A 23,989-nucleotide genomic window follows, 5' to 3' on the forward strand; every position below is an offset into this window, starting at 1 on the left:
TTTCGATTTTCGAGTAGTTGCATACCTTTTAGAAAAATCTGGCATCTCTGATTGTCGCTCGTTCTGGTTCTATTACCACAGCCACAGCGACCCGAGCGACCCACCGCTGGTTCCCGGTTGATTTGATTTACTTTACTTATCGAGTAACTTGTAATCCTTGTAATGAAGAATTAAAGTGTAAGTTAAAACAATTACATCTGATTCTCTTTCGAAGCTTTCGAAATGCTAACCGAAAATACATTTTGTCGCCTCTATAAAGTTTTCCCGGTACTTCAAAATAAGGTTAGTCTGGTTTTTATCGTTTTATGTTTTCGCATTGTTGATTGCTGTTGTTCGCACAGATTCGAATCGTTCCTGCCACGGATCACAACATATCTCAAATAGCGACTGAGCTAGCGCAAACTCAACTGCTTCCTGTCATATATGAAACCATTTTCATCAAAATCGATCGACTACTTCGACACGAAACAGTTCCTCGCTTCTGGGCGCACTTTGATGCTTCACGCAAAGAATCGCCCACAAATGGCCAGGAAACAAATAGAAATTTTTTTCGCTTTCAAGAAGCTGTTCAAAAGCTCTACGGTGATTTCGGGCAGTATTATCTACAGTTGAAAAGACTGGAAAAAATACGTCAACTTGTACCACTTCCGGAGCATTTGGCCAAGAAACCGACTGACATAAGTGAATTTATTCGGATGTTCCGATGCGCGCTTTTGGCACAGTTACCGATAGATTTCAATTGGCTGGTATATGAGTTTTACAGCGTAGCCTTCAAGGTGTTTGCTTTGAATCACGCCGAGAGTGGTAAGATGGATGATAACATAAATTTATGATAAGTTATTTATTCATTATTTTACAGATGAGTATATGGACGTTCCGGACTCGTTTCAATGCTCTGCTTGTGGTTTAGAATCTGAGCACTGCCAATGTCAGAATTTGGCCAGTGCATTCACTAGCACCAATCGGCAGCTAGCTATAATGGGTCTATTGGACAAGATTGCTGGTTTCACATTAACGATGTTAATTCATGAGCGCATTGACGCAAAGATTGGCGAAACGAAGGATAGCTTTTCGGTGTCTCATATAGAAAGCCTTGAGCGCTGGTTAAACACCGTTGTACTGCAGTGGCTAACCCGGATCTACAACCGAGGATCACTGACTATTGAACCATCTGATAGAAAAATCGAGGAAGCAATTGAAAACTTCCAGACTAAACTGGGCTTCTATTTATGCGAAAACTACGCAAATGCCATTATCGATCAATTTTTTGGAATTATCATCGACTTTCCAATGTCGCAAGCAGCTATCGATGATCTGAAAATATGTTTGGAGAAAATTGATTTGAAAGGGCATTTTTCAAAGACGGTGAAGCAGACGTTAGAGACTAAATTGCTTCACCCGGGAGTTGATACACCTGATATTTTGACCGGCTACGTGGCTGCTATAAAAACGTTGCGTCATCTAGATCAGACTGGAGTTCTGTTGCAAACGATAACGGAACCAATCAAAGAGTATCTAAGAAGCCGCCCAGATACAGTTCGCTGTGTAGTAACGGGTTTGACCGAAGAAGGATGCTCGGATCTTTCGGAAGAACTTGCCAAAAGTGAACATTTGAAGGTAAAGGATAATGTTAACGAAAAACTAGAACTGACGGATTGGGAAAACTGGAATCCTGATCCAATCAATGCGGACGCGGTGGTGGCGAAAGAGTCTCAATCAGGTAGGCCGTCGGATATAATTTCGATGGTTGTCGATATTTACGGCAGCAAGGAATTGTTTGTAAATGAGTACCGTAACCTGCTGGCCGAACGGCTGCTTTCACAACTGGACTCAAACCCTGATAAAGAGTTCCGCAATCTAGAGCTTTTGAAGCTACGATTTGGCGAAACACTTTTGCACAGCTGTGAAGTAATGCTAAAAGATATCGATGATTCGAAACGCATAAATTCGCATATTCTATCCGAAGAGTCAGGATTTGTGCAGGATCGTCCCTTTGAAATTTCCGCTTTAATAGTTTCGTCGCAATTTTGGCCAACATTTAAAAAGGAAACTATGGAATTGCCCGAAACTATCAAGCATATGTTTGATCAATACACAAAGACATTCGAGTCGTACAAAGGTAATCGCACCCTGCATTGGACGCCACTAAACGGAAAAGTAGTTATTGAACTGGAATTAGATGGAAAAATTACAGAGATGCAGGTTACTCCGGCTCAAGCCACTATAGCAATTCATTTTAGCGAACAACGGGAGTGGGAATTGGAAAAGCTAGGTCACAAGATGAATATGCCACCATCTATTCTGCGAAAACGTTTAATATTTTGGCAGTCTCAAGGACTAATTCGTGAAACACGGGAGAACTTCTTTGTACTGAATGACAATGTTAGTAAACGAGACTCGGCGGCAGACCAGCATGTTCTGCAAGCACCTGATGTTTGTGACGACGAGGAAGCAGAAAGTGCAATGGAATCGGCTAGTGACCAGCGAGAAGAGGAATTGCAGGTGTTCTGGTCTTATATCGAGGCGATGCTTACTAACTTGGATTCGCTACCGTTGGATCGCATTCACCAGATGCTTAAAATGTTTGCCTCTCAAGTGGATGTTTCTCAAGAAGAACTTAAGGGCATCCTGCAAAGAAAGGTGCGAGAGCACAAGCTAGTTTACGCCGGAGGAGTGTATCAGTTACCGAAGGCTTGACATTTCGATTATCATAAATAAAGCTATATTTATTACGTCGAATGCGCTACAAAAACTGGTCTATATAATCCGGCTCCAGTCCTTCGGAGTTGATTTTGGCCTTTACTGCTAAAATAGGAACACCAACTTGGACCATTTTAATGTACTTTTCGTATCGAGGATCCCGTTCGTGGATGGGACTGGAGTGTTCTTCTTTTACTTCGTTTTTAACAGCAAAACTATCATCATTTGTTGCTTCTTTTGGTGAAGTCGCATGTTCAATCGACTCTGAAGGAAGGTCATCTTTCAAAGCTTCTATGGAAGCAAGTTTTGCCTCCACAATTAACAAGGATGCTTCTAGTGATTGCATTTTATGTTCGTGGGCAATCAGTTTACTTTCGCAGTCTGTCGCAAACCGGTTCAGAAAGTTTACCGTAGTGAGGATAAAGTGGTTTATGAAAGCGACCATTCGTTTTTGATTCGTTGGCGGAAGCTGGTAAAGAAGCTCTTGGACATTAGATAAAAACAACTAAAGGTGCGTTATTACTTACTTCATGTTTTTCGAGTCCTACCGTTTCCATGATAAACTGCAGTAAATTCCGATTGCAAACAGGTCGAAGGCTGTTTCGATTTGTTCCGTTTTTTTCTGTTTGTTTTTTTTTCGTTTTTTAGAACAGTCCAAGGTGAGTTAAAATAGGTGATCTAGTTTTCACCGTTTGTAGAACAGAAGTGCGCGGAACGATTGGTTAGCAACCATCGACGTTGTTTAAACATTCAACAGTTTCCGCTTTGAAAATTTCGGTGATCGTCAAGGGTAACCCAGCGGGGGTGAAAAACAAATTTGAACATCAGAAAACCTCCCTTGACTAACCTTGGAACAGTCTGTAAACGTATGTAAACAAACCGGGTGGAAGTCAAATTATCGGCCGAGCTGCCAGATATTTTTGAAAGATCAACAATGCTTAAAACAGGCAAAACAAGGGTGAAAATCAGGTGTGTATCTACGGGGTGAAGTGGCTGTCAAATTCATACATTTTCGATGTCCCACGCATGGGTACCAAAATGTTAATTTTGACAGGAACCAAAAAATTTGCTGGGAATTCTCCTTTATACCCTAGACAGACATACAATTGTACCAGCGTTGTACCTGTACAATTGTATGTCTGTCACCGTGTACAACGATAGAATCACGCAAACAAAGTGGTACAACGGTGGTTTCTGTACCTACCTCTTTCACCGTTGTACGAAACTACAACTGCTCGATTTTTACTGCGCGCAGCGCCAATGGCTGGTAGTTGTGATAACAAAAACTAAGCAGAATTTTAAATTAATTATTATTTTGCAAGATTTTGGCAATGATTTAACGCTAAACGCTCGGCATCTTGAAATTTGTGTTTACATTTCGTGAATAGGAAGAAAAAACAACGCTTAGACCATGCAATCAGAGATTATCGGTGATGAGCACAACCTCGTACAACGTACAGTAGTATGTCTGTCACCCTTCCGTTGTACATGTACAACGCTGTACACGTACAACGCTGGTACAATTGTATGTCTGTCTAGGGTATTACCGAGGACCATTTGAAAGTTGCTCTCTTCACTCCTACATGAGAAAGAGATAGCAACACACCATGCTCTTGGTAAATATTATAGTTACTATATATATAGTTCGGCGGATAGAAAATCGGGAGCCAAATAAACGTCAAAAGCGGAGCCAAAAGCTTTTCAAAATCCAAAATGCAGGAGTAATGTTAAAAAAATACACTTTATTTTCATAGAACTAGTCATTTTCAACACCCGCCAGTGATTATTTTTCGTAAAAACCTGCACATTTCACTATAATTTCAAATTTAATTTCATAAATCAGGGATGCCAATTCGCCTGGTTTTCAATCCGCCGAACTATATATATAGTAACTATAGTAAATATAACTATACATATACACTGAGAAAACTTTTCGTATAGTTTGTATGTGTCCCACATATATATAGCGAATTTGTTTATTCAATCCGGGTTAGAACTGGATGATTTTTTTGTGTTCATTTACTCCTATCTGACAGATAAAACTCCAAAATAAAATTCCAACCCGGATTGAATAAACAAATTCGCCAATAGATTTTTGCAATGTGCCCAATAAATGATCTTTATGTGCCAAACAGCTATCATTTACGTGCACGCGAGAAACTTGCACATACTATTCGTATGCGTATAATTTTTATGTATATAATTGCACATACTATTCATACGCGTATAATTTTTATGTGTATTTCTGGGTGGATTGTGTTTATATGCGGCTCATGAGAATTATATGGAATGTCATATGAAAATTTACTATTAGTTATGTGCAGAATATTTTGAGTGTAGAGCTTGCTAATTTGCGGTTGTGTTGTGGGGTTTGTTTTCCTCCAGTTTGAAAAACGTCATGGAAAAACCAACAGCAGCAGCAACATTTATGTGCGGTAGTGCGGCATAGTGTGCGTGCGGTAGCTGTCAGCAATCTCAATAGTAATCAATTTTTTTCCAATATTGTGTTTTGCAGCTGTACCTGGATTAATCCAGATTATTTTCTCTAATGCCAATGTATATGACAAAACAAAACAGCAACATTGCAATTGTTACTCTTTCTCTTTCTCACTCACAGCATTCGCATTGTCGCACTTTTTGTGCCAGTCGCACTTTTAGACTGCGGTGTCCAGTAAGGTGCAAAATGCGGGATATTTCAATGAAGAAATCACACATTGACAGAAGGAACATAAAAGAACGTTCGTTAAACCGCACTCCCACTAAACAGAACTCTGCAGTTTGAAAGTGCGACTGCAGAGAACTGCTACATACTGAAATCACTAGTATAGTAAAGCCTATATGAGGTGAGGTGCATTATGATGTTAAAGAAATCGCAAACGAACTTTTCTTTAGCATTTCTTGGCCTATCTTTTTGTCCATTTCTTTTCCAGGCTTTAGCTGCCAGGCACAATATTAGTCACAGAGAATAATTAAATTATTGGTAAAAAGCACGCAAAATCGGTTAAAATTTGTTCTCAATATTTAAGTCTTCTAAGGATATTTTAAGTAATTTTGATCAAGTTTTAGCTAAACGCAATCTATTTCAGGTAAACTTATATACAAGAATACACGGTGTTGATCACTTTAAACCTTGCTTTAAATCCTTTAAACACTTCAAATAAACCTCATAATTCCTTGACAAGTAGTGGTACTGGTGTGCTCCTTGTTTTCAAGGAGAATTATCTGTTATTTAAAACAGTAAATCATATTGTATATTTATACAGAATTGATTTACTCTTGATTTACCACATATATTGATATCGAATAAATAAATATTTGGAAAAATTCTTAAATAATCTCTGATTAACGCATTTGAACACCTTACTTCAAATCTTTGGTTTTTATATTTAAATTTCAAGCAGTTTTTGTGCTTTTCGAGTAGCTAATTTAAAAACATCTGAGATCTGGCATCTCTGTTTTTGAAATGTCAAAAATTTAACAGAGCAAGCAGAAGTCAAACAATTTCCTTGTTCTAGTTTCCCTCGCAAAAGCGCAGAAGTTTTGATTAGGTTAAGCTAGAGTGACTATATACAGAGTGGCGACAAGTCATCCCAAATGTATGCAATGCGGCTTTTCCAAGGTTATTCTTTCTCTTTCCTGCATACGCGTTGGATAGGTCGTCTGCTCGATTGGAATGACACTGACAGATAATTATCTTTCCAATTTTGACATTGTCGCCACTCTGTATATAGTCACTCTAGGTTAAGCAAGTTTTTTTGAAACAAGGATTAGCATTTTTATTTTGAGACAGCGAAAATTTCACTGTTTAACTGCCGTTTCTTCCACGTTAAATCAATCCAGGATGGTTGAGCGTATCGAAGATCTTAATCTACCTAATGCGGTTGTTACTCGTTTGATGAAAGAGGCTTTACCGGCCGATGTAAAAATTGCCAGCGAAACGCGAACGGCACTGACTCGTGCTACTTCAGTATTTGTCCTGTACCTGACCTCCGCGGCAACCGCTGTGGCCCAACGGAACAAGCAGAAAACGCTTAGTGTAGATCACATCTTTGCTGGGCTGGAGGAAATTGAGTTTGAAAGCTTCATCAAGCCGCTAAAAAAGGATTTGGAAAGTATGTGCTAATGTCTATGAGTATTTCTTGGTAATGAGAACATTGGCTTTACAGATTATCGCAAATTGGTAAAAAACAAGAAAGAGAAAAAAGACAAACCGGAAGCAGAAGAAGCCCCTGAGGAAGCCACGGGTGATTAGTTGAGTCGTACTTCTTTCGTAAATAAGTAATAATTCACTATTATTTTTATCATAACATGACTATGAAAATGCCGTTGTTGAAGTACGGTAAAATTAAAGTTTTATTCACCCGAGCTACATTCAAAGCTGCTTCTGTAAAAATATGATGAATAAAACGACATTTCAAATTTACATTCTCTGTTACAATATATTTAACTAACTCTTATTTATATTTTACATTCTAATTTTTTACACAACATCCGGGAAGTTCAAACTGATTTATATTGTCATCGATACCGACGTGCCATTTTTCGTTGAGATTTTTCCCACTCGTCCTGAAATATTCGGTAGATTTTCATCGCGGCACACGCATCCTCTATGGAATCGTGAATGCCGTTTTGAATTTCCTCGCCAAGAATAATCTTGGATAAATTTTTTAAGCTAGGCGTTCCAAGGGATCGAATCCTTCGAGCTATCGGGTTAAAACGCGATGTGTCACGAACCATGCTGTAAGGAAACAAATTCATTAATATTCCTATTAAACTATTTATACCTGTTTTAAGTACTCACTGTTTTGGGTGCCGTAGATTGAGCACTAGCAAGTCATTTTTAAGTGCGTGACCAACCAGAATACGACCATGCAATAAAACTTTTACTGTTTCCCGAACATAGCCATAGTCCTTTCCACTTTCCATCAGTTCAGGTCGTATGCCGCTAATGTCGGTTCGATAGTCTATCACAGCTCGCTGGGGTTTTACATAAGTATCAAGTATTACTTCGCCCCGTTCATTTACTACCGAGACACGGGCTAGCATGTGATCCTTACCATCTGGTCCCGTACCGACAAATTCGCAGTCTAACGCTAAACATTCTGTTAGTTCTGCAGAGAAAATTTTCGGTCGAATTCGGAGAGATTTATTTTTTTTAATCAAACTTTTTTCTGAAACAAAAATACAGTTACTTAGAGTATACTAAGGTTGTCTTGTAACAGTTTTTACTTACCATCGCTGATGCTCAAATTTCTTATACCCAATATATTGTCCATGTTAGCACCAGCTGCAAATAGTGATACAGATAAAGTCAGTGTTTATGAAGTTATATGCTTGATGTTAAAACATGGTCAGAACAACTTGATGGTGTTTTAAATTAGAATAGATACAATTTAGAAAAAAAAACTCACATGCACTTCTTGATTCCGTTTTTTGATCCACGCTATAAGCACACTAATTCGCCGGTCAAAAAATCGATGTTTACCTACGAATACAACTTATTTGCTACATTTGCATCATTGTTGTCGAAGATTTGTTGCTTTTTAACATATTCACTTCGAGAATTTACAGAAAACCACTTGCTACAAACTAGAGAAACAGTATTTTTGTCAATTTGTTTTGCATGACTGTTTTTCTTTTTTCTTTTATGCTCATGTTCAGCTGTCAAAAAAAGTATAAAATGGAGCGTACATATTAGTACAACGCAAAAAGGCCGAACAAAAATAAGCCGACAAAGATTTTTCGGCGGACATTTGAAAACGGCCTATTGCGAAAAAACAACAGAATCATATAGAGCTTTCCAGTTATGTGTGTATTGGTGCTTGAAAATGAGGCAAACAACAACAGTAAACAAAAAATATGCATTCCTTTGTCACCAAGGTACAGAATGAATTTCGTCTTCCGCTGGCTTAAATACTAGCAAATTTTCAAAATATGTGCTTGAATTTGGAACAGGATGAAAAATTTGAGCGGAATATATGCTCTGCAGTGTGGCAAACGGAGAAACACAACTAGTAATCGCTATTTTTCGGTCTGTTCCTCCAGTATCAGCTGTTCCACAAAATGAGGTAAACATCATGTATATACACGCGTATTTCGTGTTCGCTAGTGTGGGTGTCTGAGCTGTCAGAAAGCTCTATACCTTCAAATGTCAATACACTTTGTTATCCGTGTTCGTATTATTTTAGCTCTGATTTTAGCAGCCTTTTTGACCTTTCTATAGATAGAATTAACAAAAGGGCGAATGTCGCAAATGTAAACAAAACGAGTGAGAGTTATTTTTTGCTGGACCAGCATAGCAAAATCAACCCTCACTCGGTTTGTTTACGCTTGCGACATTCGCCCTTTTGTTAATTCTATCTTCAAATGTGAATTTGCGTAGGACTCGTAGAATTGCTGCAATCAAGCTGCAAAGCATAATAAACTTGATAATAAATATCCCGCATTTTGCACCTATACTGGACACCGTAGTCTAAAAGTGCGACTGGCACAAAAAGTGCGACAATGCGAATGCTGTGAGTGAGAAAGAGAAAGAGTGACAACTGCAATGTTGCTGTTTTGTTTTGTCATATACATTGGCATTAGAGAAAATAATCTGGATTAATCCAGGTACAGCTGCAAAGCACAATATTTATTTATTTAAATATGGTTATTTTTTCGGGTTGGTTCGGATACGCTCTTTTCAAAATGTATTTCGAGAAGGGGTGACCAAGGGGGTGACAGATGCCAGTGCTGCAAGCTTGCAAGACCTTTATCGTTCATCGGGGTTAAAATTATCTGGCATCTTTGTTCGGAAAACTTTCGAATAAATTTATTACGCCATCTTGAAAAGTTACTAATAGTGCCCTTTTTGAGAACGCTGTGCAAATTTGCTGAGTTTTCTGGTTTTGATCGCGAGAAAATTATTTTTCAATATGTTAGTAGATACAGAAATGTTTTACGATCACCTCACAATATATATTTTACCTGTTGCTGCAGGAATCGTCACGCAGGACGCGATAATAAAATGAACCGTGGGGGCCGTGGTGGCGGAGGACCGATGCGTCGCAATGATCGCAATGGCGGACGAATGGAAAAACGATTCGACCGTCAGGAACGGAATGGAGAAAATCTCCGACCAGTTCGCTGGGATCAGGTGAAGTTGGAACCTTTTAAAAAGAACTTTTTCACTCCCGCTAGCAGTGTGTTGGATAGGTCGCGTTCTGATGTCTGCCAGTATTTGGACAAGAACGAGATCACTATGATAGGAAAGAATGTTCCTGCTCCTATCATGTTTTTCGAGGAAAGTGGATTTCCAAAATGTTTCTTAGATGAGATGACAGCACAGGCTTTTCAGGATCCTACGTGCATCCAAGCCGTTGGATGGTCTATCGCAATGAGTGGCCGAGACATGGTCGGTATTGCCAAAACTGGTAGTGGAAAAACATTGGCGTACATCTTGCCTGCTTTAATACACATCAGTAATCAAGGCAGACTGTTACGTGGCGATGGTCCTATCGCCTTGGTATTAGCACCAACGCGCGAGTTGGCTCAGCAGATTCAGCAAGTTTGCAATGATTTCGGTCGTCGGATGAGTATTATGAATACTTGCATATTTGGAGGAGCTTCCAAGCATCCTCAAGCAGATGATTTGCGTCGGGGTGTGGAAATAGTAATAGCCACACCGGGACGCTTGATCGATTTCCTGGAGAGCGGAACGACTAACTTGCGACGTACTACATATTTAGTGCTTGACGAAGCTGATCGTATGTTGGATATGGGTTTCGAACCACAGATTCGGAAGATTATTTCGCAGATCCGTCCGGATCGACAGGTTTTGATGTGGTCGGCTACCTGGCCGAAAGAAATTCGCAAGCTGGCTGAAGAATTTCTTCGTGACTATGTTCAAATCAATGTTGGTTCGCTTAATTTGGCTGCAAATGAAAATATTCTTCAGATAATTGATTGCTGCCAGGAATATGACAAGGAAAATCGGCTGCTCAAGCTGTTGAATCAGCTGTCGCAGCAAGGACAGCTGAAATCGATTATATTTGTTGAGACAAAGAGGAAGGTTGATCAGATCGTCGGATTTATCAAGCGTAATGGCTGGAGGGCCGACGGAATTCACGGAGACAAAACGCAAAAAGATCGTGACTTCGTGCTGAATACGTTCCGCCGTTCAAATACAGGAATTTTGGTCGCAACTGATGTGGCCTCACGTGGTTTAGGTGAGAACACTTAACGGTTTCAGTTCTCTTGTTGAAACGGAGTTTAAAGAAATTCAATCTATGGTTGGTGCCACAGGGACTCGAACTGGCAATGCGTATCCGTAACATACGTCGTATATTGGATCGCACTATGGGCAAAAACGAGCAAAAATACAGACGCAATTAAGATACAGCCTGCAGGCTGATAAAGTATAGGTGATCTTATGTAAAATTTTCCGAAGAATCGCGTGGTGCCAACCCCTTTTCTGTTTGTCATCGAAAAGTGGCCGATTTTACTCAATTTCCCCTATTTTTAGCATTTTTTCGCACTTATTGGACTATACCAAGCAAGGTTTTGCGAAAACAAAACGTAACAACCTAATAAATTTGTGAAAAAAAGTCCATATAATCGAATTAGATTTAGAGCAGATTAATTGTTTTGGTTGAGCTCCCGTTACTAAACTGACAATTCAAGTCTGTGGACTTCTTTACACAAAATTATTAGGTTTTTAAGTTTGTTTTCTCAAAACTTTGCTTGCTATAGTCCAATAAGTGCGAAAAAAATGTTAAAAATAGGGGAAATTCAGCAAAATGGGGCACTTCCTGATGACAAACAGGAAAGGGATTGGCACCACCCGTTTCCCCGAAAAATTTTACATAAGATTACCTATACTTTATCAGCCTGCAGTCCGTGTCTTAATTGCGTCCGTTTTTTTATTGCCCATAGTGGATCGGTTTACCTGAACTGGGTATCATTAACACGCGATTAATTTATATTTGTTTCATCTGGTTGATTCTTTGTTCCAGTAAACAGATTTTTTTTTGTATTGACTGTTTACTAATCATTAAATGACTTACTCAGTAAGTGTAACCAGGTGGAGTATGCAGAATCAGAGCGCAAAGTATTAATTGGTGGTCGCTGCAATTGTCTATTGCTGAAGAATACATTCCGTCTTGCATTAACATTGCACTATATTTTAGAGATTTTTAATACAAAAACAGTCTACCTATTTGAATCTAAGGGATGATATTAAGGTTAAGGACATACCATTTACTAAGTTTTTGGTTTAACTCCATTTTGAAAGATTTTTATTTTGCTTGATGCCAACGCATGCATTGAATTTCACTTCGTTCGTAAACTCTACACTGCTGAAAATTGGTTTAACTTATTCTCGCCGGAGTCAGTCACAATAGGTTCCTGCTGTTAGGGCAGGCGATAAAGCCTCTAACGATGCCTGTTTATTTGCTTACGGACAAGTGTGGCCGAAACGTGTCGAACAGATCGAAGATAAATTCACAACTTCCATCATTGTTGCGGCTTGCACCAGTATTCAAGTTGAATTGGATCGCTCGAATCTGCTTTTGCGACTCAGAATATCCACATGCAAGGAATCTTTCAGCACCGTATTCAAAGTCAGTCGGAATTGTTTTGTTATTTCTCGCATCTCTTCTTCCGATTGCAGTAGCTGGACCGCTGTTTCCTATTAGGATCTGAGCCGCAACAGCCTTCTATCACAGATTCTACAAGAGTGATGCCGACGAGGCAATGGAAATGCAAAACATCGCCGCGTTGGAGAGCAATGCTTCTTCGCCTGAATGATTTACTACCCCGGTGAATACTGGCCAGCAAACCCGCAGTACCTAATTGTTAATCCAGCGTCACTTGACTTGCGAGTGTTGTTCCTGCAAACGATGCGCAGTTGCCTAAAAATGCACATCACTGTTAGCCGCGTTTGAGAGTCGCTATAGGGCTGCATTTATTCTCCGAAATATACAATCTGTCGTGAAACATTTTGCCTTTCACGAGCCTTAGAATGTATTCTAAGAAAGGGTAATGCATGTCAGCACTGCAGCGTTGTAGTAATTGTGGATACCGAATAGAGGTAAGTTTGTGGTTTTTGTCAGTAAGAAAAAGGAATGCGAAATCTGAGAGATAGCTGACATGTACCTTTTTTAGAATCGCTTTTTTAGCCCTTTCCTATTCGCTTCAGCACTCTGAACAAAGCCGTTTCATGGTTACTTTGTTTGCTGTTGTCGGCAGTTATGTGGTTTCGAAAAAACTGCGTACAACATACCGAGAATCCTCTTCCGGGAACAAAATACACTCGCCGTATAAAGTGACGTTGACATCTTGTGGGTAGAGAAAGGGAGGGAGGGAGAGAGAGAGTAATAGTATTTTAATAATGAAGGTTTCAGTCATTAATTAGCCTTAAGGATACTTTCGCTATGGCCAGCACAACGAGCAAAACTGTCGAGGAACACATCGTTATGATCTTCTTTAAATGTGCTCGGGTTAATCTGAACCGTAGATCCGTAGATTGATCTACGGATTTTCCCAAATCGTTTAGTTTAGGAATCTGGTCAATTCGCTTCGTTATGCCTGCGTAATATGAACGACGGAGCGTAAATTGATGCAATGCACACGGATCTGAAAGACGCGTTTGATCAAGTTGACCACGGTATTCTATTCGCAAGCCTTGGGAAAATTGCAGTTTTCTCGTCGTATCGTAGGCGATTGCCCTGCGCATTCTTCGTTGGTTTGATCCCAGAAACCGTCTGTTGAGGGACACACATGGGGAACGTTGTCGCTTAACCCTGGGCCACTGGAAAAGAGAGATTTTCAGTATTTGTTGTTATAATGTTACTGGGAGATACTAACATCGCTGTCATCTTGTGACAACTTAATCTGTACGATCCGAAACGAAATCTTCGTACTTTGGAGTTTTGTTCACCTGTAAGGACAAATCTCAAACTATAGACTCTGTAATACCGTTCGATTTACGGCCATGCGGGTTAACGACATGTATAACTTGTTAAGCTTCAATTGGGTTTTAAACACTTTTTAACTTTCACACTCTCGTAGATGATAAATGTATTTGTATTTGCCCTGAGTGCCCGGGATTTGGTTGCTGGAATGTATGTGGTAAATGCTGATAGAATGTGCTGAATGCTGGTAGAACTAAAGAACAGGTGTCGAATACAATTTTCAAATTCAAAATAATGTTTCTAGTTTTATAGAAATTGCGATTATTGTTTGATGGGCTGTGAACTGAATACCGCTATCGATAGATTTCGTCAGCGGGTCGGCGGCGGTTCTGATGTACATCGCTGTGGTTTTAATTAAAGAAGCCATGGTATCGGAACAAACAAGACACACTTATAGCTCTAACAAGGAAATAAAAAAAGTATGAAGGTCTGTACCTAAGGACACGTACGCTGCGCTAACGTAGAACTACGAATGCAGATGCAATTAGATAACGCTGGACATGTTCCAAATATTCCACAGTTTGTTACGCAAACTTTTAACTTTGTTAGATGAGGTCGAGATTATACTTTTCAAATTCCTGCATCTTGTGTACCAGTCTCTTTTTATTTATAGTTCGTTCTTATTTGTAGTACCCTACGATAAAACTGAACCTTGTCGTGGTGTAGGGCTTTTTAACTAATCAGTAAATGAACAGCGGTCACGTTTACTTCTGAATGTGGGTATATATCAAAATACTTTTGTGATTTCAAGTGGGACTCGGGGTAAAAATTTACCAAATGTGATTGTTGCGTTGTTCAGAAAGTGCTTTTATTCCGTTTAAGAATAAGGCCAGTATGGGGATCTCTGACAATAGATGAAGTTTTCTGGGATTCATCCTTATTTATCACAACTGTCACAAATATCTCCGAAAAATGTCGGATTAATTGAGTTGGTCGGGGGCTTAGGGTTAGTAAGGGGATGTAAGCGGGATACCAGATCCGATTGGATGCCGAAGGACCACTCTGTAATGATTACGGGTAATAGCATTTCTTAGGTAGCAGATGGGAAAATTAGGTCAATTCGTGTCGCGTGTTCGAGTTTCGGCTAGGCGGTGCTGCTAGATAGAGTAGGATTTTTGCACTGGCCCCGTGGCTATCCTGAGCTCTGATGGCCGCCCGCGGGCTCTGTCGATGGGAAGGGGTCGAGTCTTAAAGAGACGTTTAAGCCCAGAGCTTTACAGCACTTTGGTCTCGAGGGTTGGAAGGCGGGCGAGTCTCTATATTTTGAAACTTCTGTCGACTACCGCGAACGTCCAGCTTGTGCTGCGCTCAATTTACTTTGTATCGTGGGAATGCACTGTGAATACTAAGGGGATGAAAGATTAAATTTGCCCTGATAAGTTGATAACCACTAATGCTCCGAAATTTGTCTTACCTATTGGTTCATTTGTGGTTGTTTGTGTTGGAAAACTGAAAGCGGGTGCGCGGTTGAAGACCGGTGTCAGGCGGGGCTGACGAATTCTCCACTTCTTCACTATACCACATATTGCAACTCGAGTGGTACAAAAAGTCCAAAGCACATTTACAAATTCGATCTATTATTTTTCTTCTCATCATCATCATTATCATCATCATCGTCATCATCATCATTATATTTAAAATATGACATTCCGGCCTTTGGCAGAGAGATCTTAGAGTCAGTTCGTGGAGTCCGCGCAGGGCCGAAACGCCTCCGCCTGCGGGTATAGGCGTGACGGCTATGCTTGGGGCTCTACCTGTGTTTTAGTGGGCGCCAGTGCCTGTCTCGTCAGGTAGAACTGATGTTTGAGGTCTCCCTGACACTTTGTTGACAACACAAAAGGGCCCAGCGCAGAGTTTTATACGCTATTAAGCGACCAGTTGGATAACCCGAAAAAAAGGAAAAAAAAAGGAAAGTTCGTTCTTATTTGTAGTTAAAGAATTAAACCACCAAGTCACAATCACACATCCACGGTGTTCAATAAACCGTTATTAAAAAATAAAATAGGCTATTTAAACGGAAAATGCCAGTTGGTTTGAATTGCCATCCTACACCTCAGAGCCAATTTTTAAAAAAATCGATCGACGAATTTTTGAGTTACACCCTTTTGAAGTTTTAAAGGGCAGATTGCTCATATAAAGTAAATAAAAATCTTCAATGACACTTCCAAAATGAACGTAAATCACAGCCGGTATTGATTTTTTATGCAGCATATGCCCATTGCCGACCATTTTAGGAGTTTTACGCTGTATTGGGAACAACCAGAAATGTTCCGGTTTAAGTTATCGCTGTGGAAAATAGCCACTATCGAACATGAACAAATACTTATCATGCATTACACCAGAATTTCAAAACTAGACTTCCGGGGACTTCCGGGAACACCCAGACAAGTGGCCAGTTTCGTCCATGAACAAAAACCTATCGTGCGATACCTTAAATGACACTAATATCATCCGCATGCTTTACAGTCCTTATTTACCACTCCAAATGAATCGCAACATTTTACACTCAAAATACACTTTCTAGCTTCGTATCTGCAGAGTACTTGGAGAAGTATCGTCTTATAAAACGTGCGTTGTGTACGAACTTGCAGGTTCTTGCAGGTTGCAGGTCCTCAGTTTGCTACGCAGATATCTCTGTTAACTCAAAGCTCTTCTGCTTCTGGCATACAAAAAAGGAACGAAATACACTGATTTAAATGAGCTATTGGCAGTTTATTAGCCCACAACATCTACGAAAATCGACGGTAGGTTAAAAACTACAAACTTGTTAGACAAACCTAAAATATTGTTGTCTTGACTTGTACAATTTGGTCAGGAATTAACTGATTTGGTTACAACGGTATTCTTTTCCAATATACGGAAAGGACGGTAAAAGAAAGTAATGAAACCAAAGGTGTTTATAGTATCCAAACAGAGAAGGATCCACGAATCCCCCAGCTTGGGTAGAGTGGAACGTTATAAAAACATGACGGACAGACTTCTGCATAATCTTTTCAAACAGGTATGAAAGGCAAATGCTTACTATAGCCGCACCGTACAGGGCTATTTCCAAGATCTGGGAGAAGGGAAAACTACCGGAAGCGTGGATACAGGTTTCCATTTGCGAGAAGAATAAGTTGGAATGCAATGTACATACGATAAAGTCGATCGAGAACAGCTATGGCGAAGATGCAAGCTACGGGTTGTTCGAAAACTGCAAATACCGTAATTTGACAAAGCTATACTATACTATAGTTAGTAACATCTTTCAAAACACAGTTTTAACAAGACTGATATATTTTTTTTGTCAGAATATGATTATTCTTGCGAATTGTTTTTGTGCTTCCAAGTAGAATTGCAACCCACAACGAAGTAAACGAGTAGATAGAAAAAGTAGAAATCGAAATACGCATAACTGTAGAAAGACTGTTAATTGTGTCGTAGTAGAATTAAATGGAACATTTTTCTAACTTCCTTGTTATTTCTCTGTGTGTTTTGGTTGTTTGAACTGAAAAAGTTGAGAGAATTGGGAATCCGAGTAAATGAAAAAATCGTGTGTTGATCAAAAACGTAATTTTATGAGAAGCAATTCACCTCAGAAGACATTATGGTGAATTTGCACCATCGGTAAGAACAGTTTTTAATTGGTTTAAAAATTTTCCGAAATCCCATATCAGTGTAAATGATGCTGAACGCGCTGGATTTTTGCGTAGACCTTTTAAATAATGACTTAAATTCATCTTCGGGAACCTTTTTAGAACTGTTTTTCTTTCGGTATTGAAGCGATGATGGCATGCTGTGCTGTGGGTACGGGATGGACAAACGTATTTTATGGTTGAAGAAGGATCCTGGTTTCGGAAACTGGTGAACAAGAACCGAACAACGCTCATTTTCGTTCGCAATTCATATTCAGCGTTTATTTTCCTACAATTACCAGCAACCGTGGAAGGGTGTTAGGCGTGAAAATCTCTCTCCCTCCTTCGTTCCTAATCAGATGACCGTTAATTTTGCCGAGCAGATTATTGAGAATAATTTGTTTGAGCGACCTTAGAGGGTCACGTAAATTTTGGCCAAATTTCTGTTCCGTGTACGCGTTTCACTACGCTGACTTGACTGACTTATGCGGATTTGTTTGAACTTATTTTCAAAATGCAGTAAATCCTTGTTTAGACCATAGTTGTAAGTAGTATCAATGTATTATCGAGAGGGTAGGTACCGTTATCGCCTCTCTGTTTCGCTTCCTGAAAATAACCGAAGTTTATCTATATGAGAGCGTTAATCTTCTTTTCTTATTTCCATAATAAAATAAACAGATGTTGACGATGTCAAGTTCGTCATAAATTATGATTTTCCTAACAATACGGAAGATTACATCCATCGTATCGGCCGTACAGGGCGTTCAACCAATAAGGGCACTGCGTACACCTTTTTCACGCCTGCAAATTCATCAAAGGCTAATGATCTCATCGGAGTACTTAAAGAAGCTAATCAGGTTTGTGAGCAATGTAACTCGTTTTTGAACAACATTTCTATTGTACTTATTTGGTTTACAGTTTATCAATCCGGAGCTAGAGGAATATGCTCGCCATGGAGGCGGTGGCGGTCGCAGTCGCGGTGGTGGCGGCCGTGGTCGTGGAGGAAATATGGGACGTAGTGGCGGTGGTCGTGATCGGGATCGCCCAATGCGAAATGACGGCAAGGGTAGACGAGGCGATGACTATCGCAGTGGCACGGGAGATGATCGTGGCGCGAAGTTTGCCCGCCGTGATGATTATGGAGGAAACCGTAACAATTTTGCTTCCAAGACTACCGGTGGATTTGGAAGTGCTGGCAACGATCGTGACGGGTTTGCTTCCAAGCCTGCTGGTGGTTTTGGCGAAAGAGACAGTGGATATAAATCCGGAGGCTTTGGCGGTGGTTTCGGCGGTTCCAGTGGATTTGGAGCAAGTAACTCCCGCAGTGATACGAAACCGTCATACGGCGGTGGTGCCGAAAAATCTAATGGATATGGAGGCATGACTGATTCTAGATCTGCTAGCTACAGTGCCACAAACCGCTCAGCAAGTGGCGCTAGTGGAGGATATGGCGGTGGCAGCTCATCATATTCTGATGAAAAACGTGTAGCAAGTGTTTCGACACTTCCTCCCAATTTTAGCAAACCACCGCCATCTTTTGCTTCTTCAGCTGGTGGTTTCAGTGCACCACCTCCAGCGAGACGCCCAGAGGAAAGATCACGCCCGACCTTGCCCAGTACTGTTGGCAGCTCGTTTGGCTCTCTAAATGGCAGTAGCTATGGTTCAACTGGAGCGGGCGGTATGCAGAGTAATTCGCAATATCAGTCGAATCAGAGCAGATCGTATGGAGGCCGACCTGGCGTTCAATCCGCTGTAGGTGGTGGTGGCATATAAAATCACATTCTGACATTCAACAAATAATAATATTATCCAAATAGCAAGTAAGCATCAGCAAAATATGCGCATCTTTTTAAGAACACTCGTTCCAATCTGCTTCACCGTAACTATGCAAGACAATTATTTTGAACCGTTTTGGTTAATATCTTCAGCAGATTTATTATATTTTACTACCCATAATGAAGTGGTATAATAAGGTAGTGTATTTATCTTAACTTTATGATCAGATATTTTATGTTTCCTCCTGTTTTAATAGAGAAAGAGTAAATATTAATATTTCGATAAATATAATGCAAAAAGTCCAAAATGTAATTTTATTATTCTTCAATGCTATTTTATTTTAACACTCAAAAGCACTACAGATGAAAGTACTAGCGGCGGTACTTCGTCACAAAAAGAATTTACAAGACCGAGTGCCGCCAAAAACGTCTTGTAATTTTTGGAGCATGCCGCTTAGTTGGTTTCGAAGTACGATGCTGGTCTAACAAGCTAGTCGTTGTATGCTCCAATCTCGGCTAGGCGGTGCTGCTAGATAGAGTCAGTAGAACTTTTGCGCTAGCCTCGTAAATGTCCTGTACTCTAATAGCCGGCCGCGATATCTGTCGATAAAGAAGGGTCACATCTCAGAAAGGACGTTTAATCTCATGGCTTTGCTTTGCTTTTCCATTTTATTTATTTATTTAGTATATATCAACAGATAGTGGTTGCCCTAATGATACAGAATTCGTCTTAATAATAAAATGATTTTCGAGCGTAGTACGTTGCGGGGCAAGTGAAAGTCGAAAACAGACGATACTCTATTGAAGACTCGTTGCAAACCAATAATTGCGCTGTTGGCACCGTAGTTGGTGCGTCGGAATGATAGGCGTAAAGTTGGGACCATTCTTAACATTCTAGAGGGAGGGGAGCATTCATGTTGATCCGCTGGAGTAAATCTGGGCAGTCGATGCGAGCAGCTAAAACATTAGGGACGGTCATTGCACGGGAGGCGTCCCGGCGTAGCTGAAGCGTGTCAAGTTGAAGAAGCTGGCAATGTCCCTCGTAAGTTAATCAATAAACTATATTCAAAGCTGCTTTGGTTGTATCCAAGGTAGACGACGAAAGGCATAGCGAACAAATCTACGTTGGATGTTTTCGATGCGATACGAGGCGTTATTATACTGAGGATTCCAATCTGTTGAACAGTACTCAAGAGAGGATCGCACTAATGAACAATAGAAGGCAGTAAGGCATTCCCAAGTAACCACGAACCTTTATATCAATTCAATTATAATGCATTATAGTACGCTTCAAAGCATATCATATAATGTATTATTTTCTTGCATGTACAATAAATGCAGTAATAAAGTGGAAAAGGTCCCCACTATTGTCAAATTAAAGCTGCATTATAATAGCAATTGCTAAAGCACCATTACGGCATGTATTAAACATCGCTTCGCCTGCGTTATCGACATATCGTTATTTTAAGCTTGTTTACGAAAAAATATATAAACATCAATTCGGCCGACGTGTCAAAAGATAAAAATAAATATATATTTTCATATTTATTCTTTAAGTCTGCAGATTCTGGCAGCTTCTCAAGTTATGCGTTACTCTATTATTTACGACGAATGAATTTTTTTTCATTTCAAATGTTACCTTTAATGAGACTTTAACCTGGATGCGTGTATCCCTGCTTGCTTTATTTGCTGGCGCCTTTGATATCTCAACCACAGCTGCTATAGATGAGTGGGTTGTAATTAGTCGTACTTAAACCATCGTTCGTGGTTCGTTGTAGATTTCAATTGGATGAAAAGAGATAGCAGCTATTAGATGAAACAGAGCATGAGTTCTTCTTCTTCAGCAGCATAGAGCCGGGGTGGCTCGTGCTGTTTCAAGCACTCGTCTCCATTCAACTCGGTCTTGGGCCACTCGTCGTCAATTTCCTAGTCGTCTCAGAAGTCGCAAATCGCTTTCGACCTGCTCGAGCCATCGTGCATGTTGGGCCCCCCTGTTCCTGGTGCCGGTGGGGTTGAAGAGGACTATTTTCGTCGCACTGTCGTCCGGCATCCTTACGACGTATCCGGCCCACCGTAGCCTGCTAACTTTCGCTAGATGTACGATGGGAGTCTCCCCAAGCAGTGCCTGTAGCCAGGGATGGTTCGATCACTTTGACTCAATTTTGATTCATTTGACACTACCGTCTCAGCCGAGCAAAATTTGACAAAGTTAAGTATGAGACATTTGTAGAACTCGTTATTGTTTTTAATTTTGCAGAATAAAGTGTTGCTGTAACTTTTATAGTTACGGCGCTACAATGCTAGTACCTCTTTAGTAACTAAATGAACGTTCATTTAGTTACTAATGCGATACTAGCATTGTAGCACCGTAACTACAAAAGATACAGCAACACTTTATTAAGCAAAATTGTAGATCTAGTTATTATCTACAAAGGTCCCATATATCAATTTGCCAAATTTTGCTTGGTTACGACGCTACTGTCAAATGAATCAAAATTGAGTCAAAGTGATCGAACCATCCCTGCCTGTAGCTCGTGATTCAAACGCCTCCGCCACTCTCCGCTTTCAGTTTGTACTCTGCCAAATATCGTCCGCAGCACTTTCCGCTCAAACACGGCAAGGGCGCGTATGTCCTCCGTAAGCAGCGTCACGGCTTCAAGTCCATAAAGAACTACCGGTCTAATAATGGTTTTGTACCTTGTTAGCTTCGTGCGACGGCGTATGCTTCCTGGTCGTAGCGTTTTACGAAGGGCAAAGCAGGCCCGATTTCCCGCTTGGTTGCGCCGCTGGATCTCCTTACTAGTGTTGTCCGCGGTCACCAGCTATCCCAAATACACGAACTCCTCTACCACTTCTAGTTCGTCGCCGTCAACGGTTACCGTCCGTGGGAGGCGCGCGTTGGTTTCCTTTGAGCCTCTTCCTTTCATGTATTTGGTCTTCGACGCATTTATTTTTAGCCCAATTCTCCTAGACTCTGCTTTCAGTCTGCCGTAGATTGCCTCCGCCGTCGCAAAGTTCCTGGCAATGATATCGAAGTCATCTGCAAAGCCTAGAAGTTGGTTACTCTTGCTAAAAATCGTGCCCCTCGTTTCGATGCCCGCTCTTCGGATCACCCTTTCAAGAGCGATGTTGAACAGCATGCAGGATAAACCGTCACCTTGTCTCAACCCTCGCCGCGTCTTGAAGGGACTCGAGAGTGTCCCAGAGATGCGTACGAAACACATCACTCGATCCAATGTAGCGCTGATCAGTCGCGTCAGTTTGTCCGGAAAACCGTGTTCGTGCATTATCTGCCACAGCTTGTCTCGATCGACTGTATCGTATGCTGCTTTGAAATCAATAAAGATGTGATGCGTGGGCACGTTGTACTCCCAACATTTCTGCAAGATCTGTCGGATAGTAAAAATTTGGTCCGTAGCTGCGCGAGCCCCCATGAAACCTGCCTAATAATTCCCTACGAAACCTTGTGCTATCGGTGACAACCGGCGTAACAGGATCTGGGTGAGTACCTTGTGTGTGGCGTTTACCAGTGTAATACCACGATAGTTGCAGCAGTCTAGCCGATCACCCTTTTCGTAGATGGGAGAAACCGCTCCTTCCATCCATTCCTCCGGTAGCTTTTCCTCCTCCCAAATCCTTGAAATAACCCAGTGTAGAGCCTTTGCTAGCTTTTCTCCGCCATGTTTATAAAGCTCTGCCGATAGGCGGTCCTTCCCAGAGGCTTTGTTGGTCTTCAGCAGCCCGATTTCTCGTTTGACTTCTTGGAGATCAGGTTAGGACATTACTATCTTCCATGATCGCTCCTAGGTTAATTTCCGTTCCGCCTTTTTCTGCGACTTCGCCATTGAGGTGTTCATCGAAGAACTGCTTCCACCTGTCGACCATCTCGCGCTCGTTTGTAATTAGATTCCCTTCCTCGTCCCTACACATGTCAGGTTTCGGTGTGTAGCCCTTCCGAGTTTGGTTCACCTTCTCATAAAACTTGCGCGTGTCATTAGCTCGAAATAGTTGCTCTAAATCTTCACGATCTCTGTCCTCCTTTTGGCGCTTTTTTCGTGGTCGTGGATCGTGGTCAACTGGTTCCTAGCTCGTCGGTATTTGGCCAGGTTCTCTCTAGTGGCAATACTTAGATAATTTTGCCAAGCATTTTTCTTCTCCTCCACCGCTTGTTGGCATTCCCCATCAAACCAATCATTTTGTGCACTCCGAGGCTCAATATCTAGCGCCGCGGCAGCGGCCTCGAAGATGGCCGAGCGTATTCTGCCCCAACCGTCTTCGAGGTTTGAAGCACCTAACTCCTCGGAAGAAGGCAGTGCTTCATTCAGTACTCGCGCGTAGCTCTCGGCAGGTTGTGGGTTATCTACCTGCCTGATGTTTAGCCGAGGAGGGCGGCTTTGACGTGACCGGTATACGGTTGATAGTTTTGAGCGCACAGATACTGCACAATGGTCAGAATCAATATCCGCACCCCGACGGGAGCGTACGTTCGTGATGTTAGAGAAAACCGGCCCTCTATGAGAACGTGGTGATTTTGGTTCATTGTACGTTGGTCAGGTGATCTCCAGGTGGCAGGTTATGGATATCCTTGCGCGGGAAAAAGGTTCGGATCAGCAGGCCTCGGGAAGCTGCGAAGTTTATACTTCGTTGGCCGTTATCGTTTGTGTCGGTGTGCTGGCTATGGGGTCCTACCACCGGTCTATACATTTCTTTCCTACCGACCTGGGCGTTCATATCCCCGATGACGATCTTGATGTCCCGTGACGAGCAGCTGTCATACGTTGCCTCCAGCCTCGCGTAGAGCGCTTCTTTCTCATCGTCGGGTCTACCTTCGTGCGGGCAGTGCATGTTAATGATGCTATAATTGAAGAAACGGCCCTTTATCCTCAATACACACATTCTCTCGTTGATCGCCATCCAATCTATCGCGCGTTCCTGCATTCCGCCCAAC

General features: G+C 41.2%; 5 protein-coding genes across 5 annotated transcripts; 3 read left to right on the forward strand and 2 right to left on the reverse strand.

Moving 5' to 3' along the window:
- Positions 1–138: 138 nt before the first annotated feature.
- On the forward strand, positions 139–2,715 carry LOC128734367 (anaphase-promoting complex subunit 2). The gene is made up of 3 exons (XM_053828539.1): positions 139–282; positions 342–804; positions 860–2,715. The coding sequence occupies exons 1-3, from the start codon at positions 223–225 to the stop codon at positions 2,695–2,697; spliced, it is 2,361 nt and encodes a 786-aa protein (XP_053684514.1). The 5' UTR covers positions 139–222; the 3' UTR covers positions 2,698–2,715.
- Positions 2,716–3,330, reverse strand: LOC128734368 (WASH complex subunit 3). The gene is made up of 2 exons (XM_053828540.1): positions 3,228–3,330; positions 2,716–3,169 (listed from the first exon to the last, which is right to left on the reverse strand). Exons 1-2 carry the CDS (start codon positions 3,255–3,257, stop codon positions 2,744–2,746), a joined length of 456 nt encoding a protein of 151 aa, XP_053684515.1. The 5' UTR covers positions 3,258–3,330; the 3' UTR covers positions 2,716–2,743.
- Positions 3,331–6,456: 3,126 nt separating this feature from the next.
- Positions 6,457–7,114, forward strand: LOC128738484 (DNA polymerase epsilon subunit 3). The gene is made up of 2 exons (XM_053833667.1): positions 6,457–6,812; positions 6,867–7,114. The coding sequence occupies exons 1-2, from the start codon at positions 6,542–6,544 to the stop codon at positions 6,950–6,952; spliced, it is 357 nt and encodes a 118-aa protein (XP_053689642.1). The 5' UTR covers positions 6,457–6,541; the 3' UTR covers positions 6,953–7,114.
- Positions 7,115–7,129: 15 nt separating this feature from the next.
- On the reverse strand, positions 7,130–8,282 carry LOC128738483 (RNA exonuclease 4). Its single transcript, XM_053833666.1, has 4 exons — positions 8,112–8,282; positions 7,934–7,987; positions 7,502–7,871; positions 7,130–7,438 (listed from the first exon to the last, which is right to left on the reverse strand). The coding sequence occupies exons 2-4, from the start codon at positions 7,974–7,976 to the stop codon at positions 7,219–7,221; spliced, it is 633 nt and encodes a 210-aa protein (XP_053689641.1). The 5' UTR covers positions 7,977–7,987; positions 8,112–8,282; the 3' UTR covers positions 7,130–7,218.
- A 1,248-nt stretch (positions 8,283–9,530) lies between these two features.
- Positions 9,531–19,339, forward strand: LOC128738482 (uncharacterized). Its single transcript, XM_053833664.1, has 4 exons — positions 9,531–9,616; positions 9,679–10,907; positions 17,945–18,123; positions 18,185–19,339. Coding segments are annotated over exons 1-4 (2,265 nt in total). The 5' UTR covers positions 9,531–9,614; the 3' UTR covers positions 19,040–19,339.
- Positions 19,340–23,989: the final 4,650 nt, after the last annotated feature.

The sequence above is a fragment of the Sabethes cyaneus genome, chromosome 2, assembly GCF_943734655.1.
Source record: "Sabethes cyaneus chromosome 2, idSabCyanKW18_F2, whole genome shotgun sequence".
Classification (NCBI taxonomy): Eukaryota; Metazoa; Arthropoda; class Insecta; order Diptera; family Culicidae; genus Sabethes; species Sabethes cyaneus.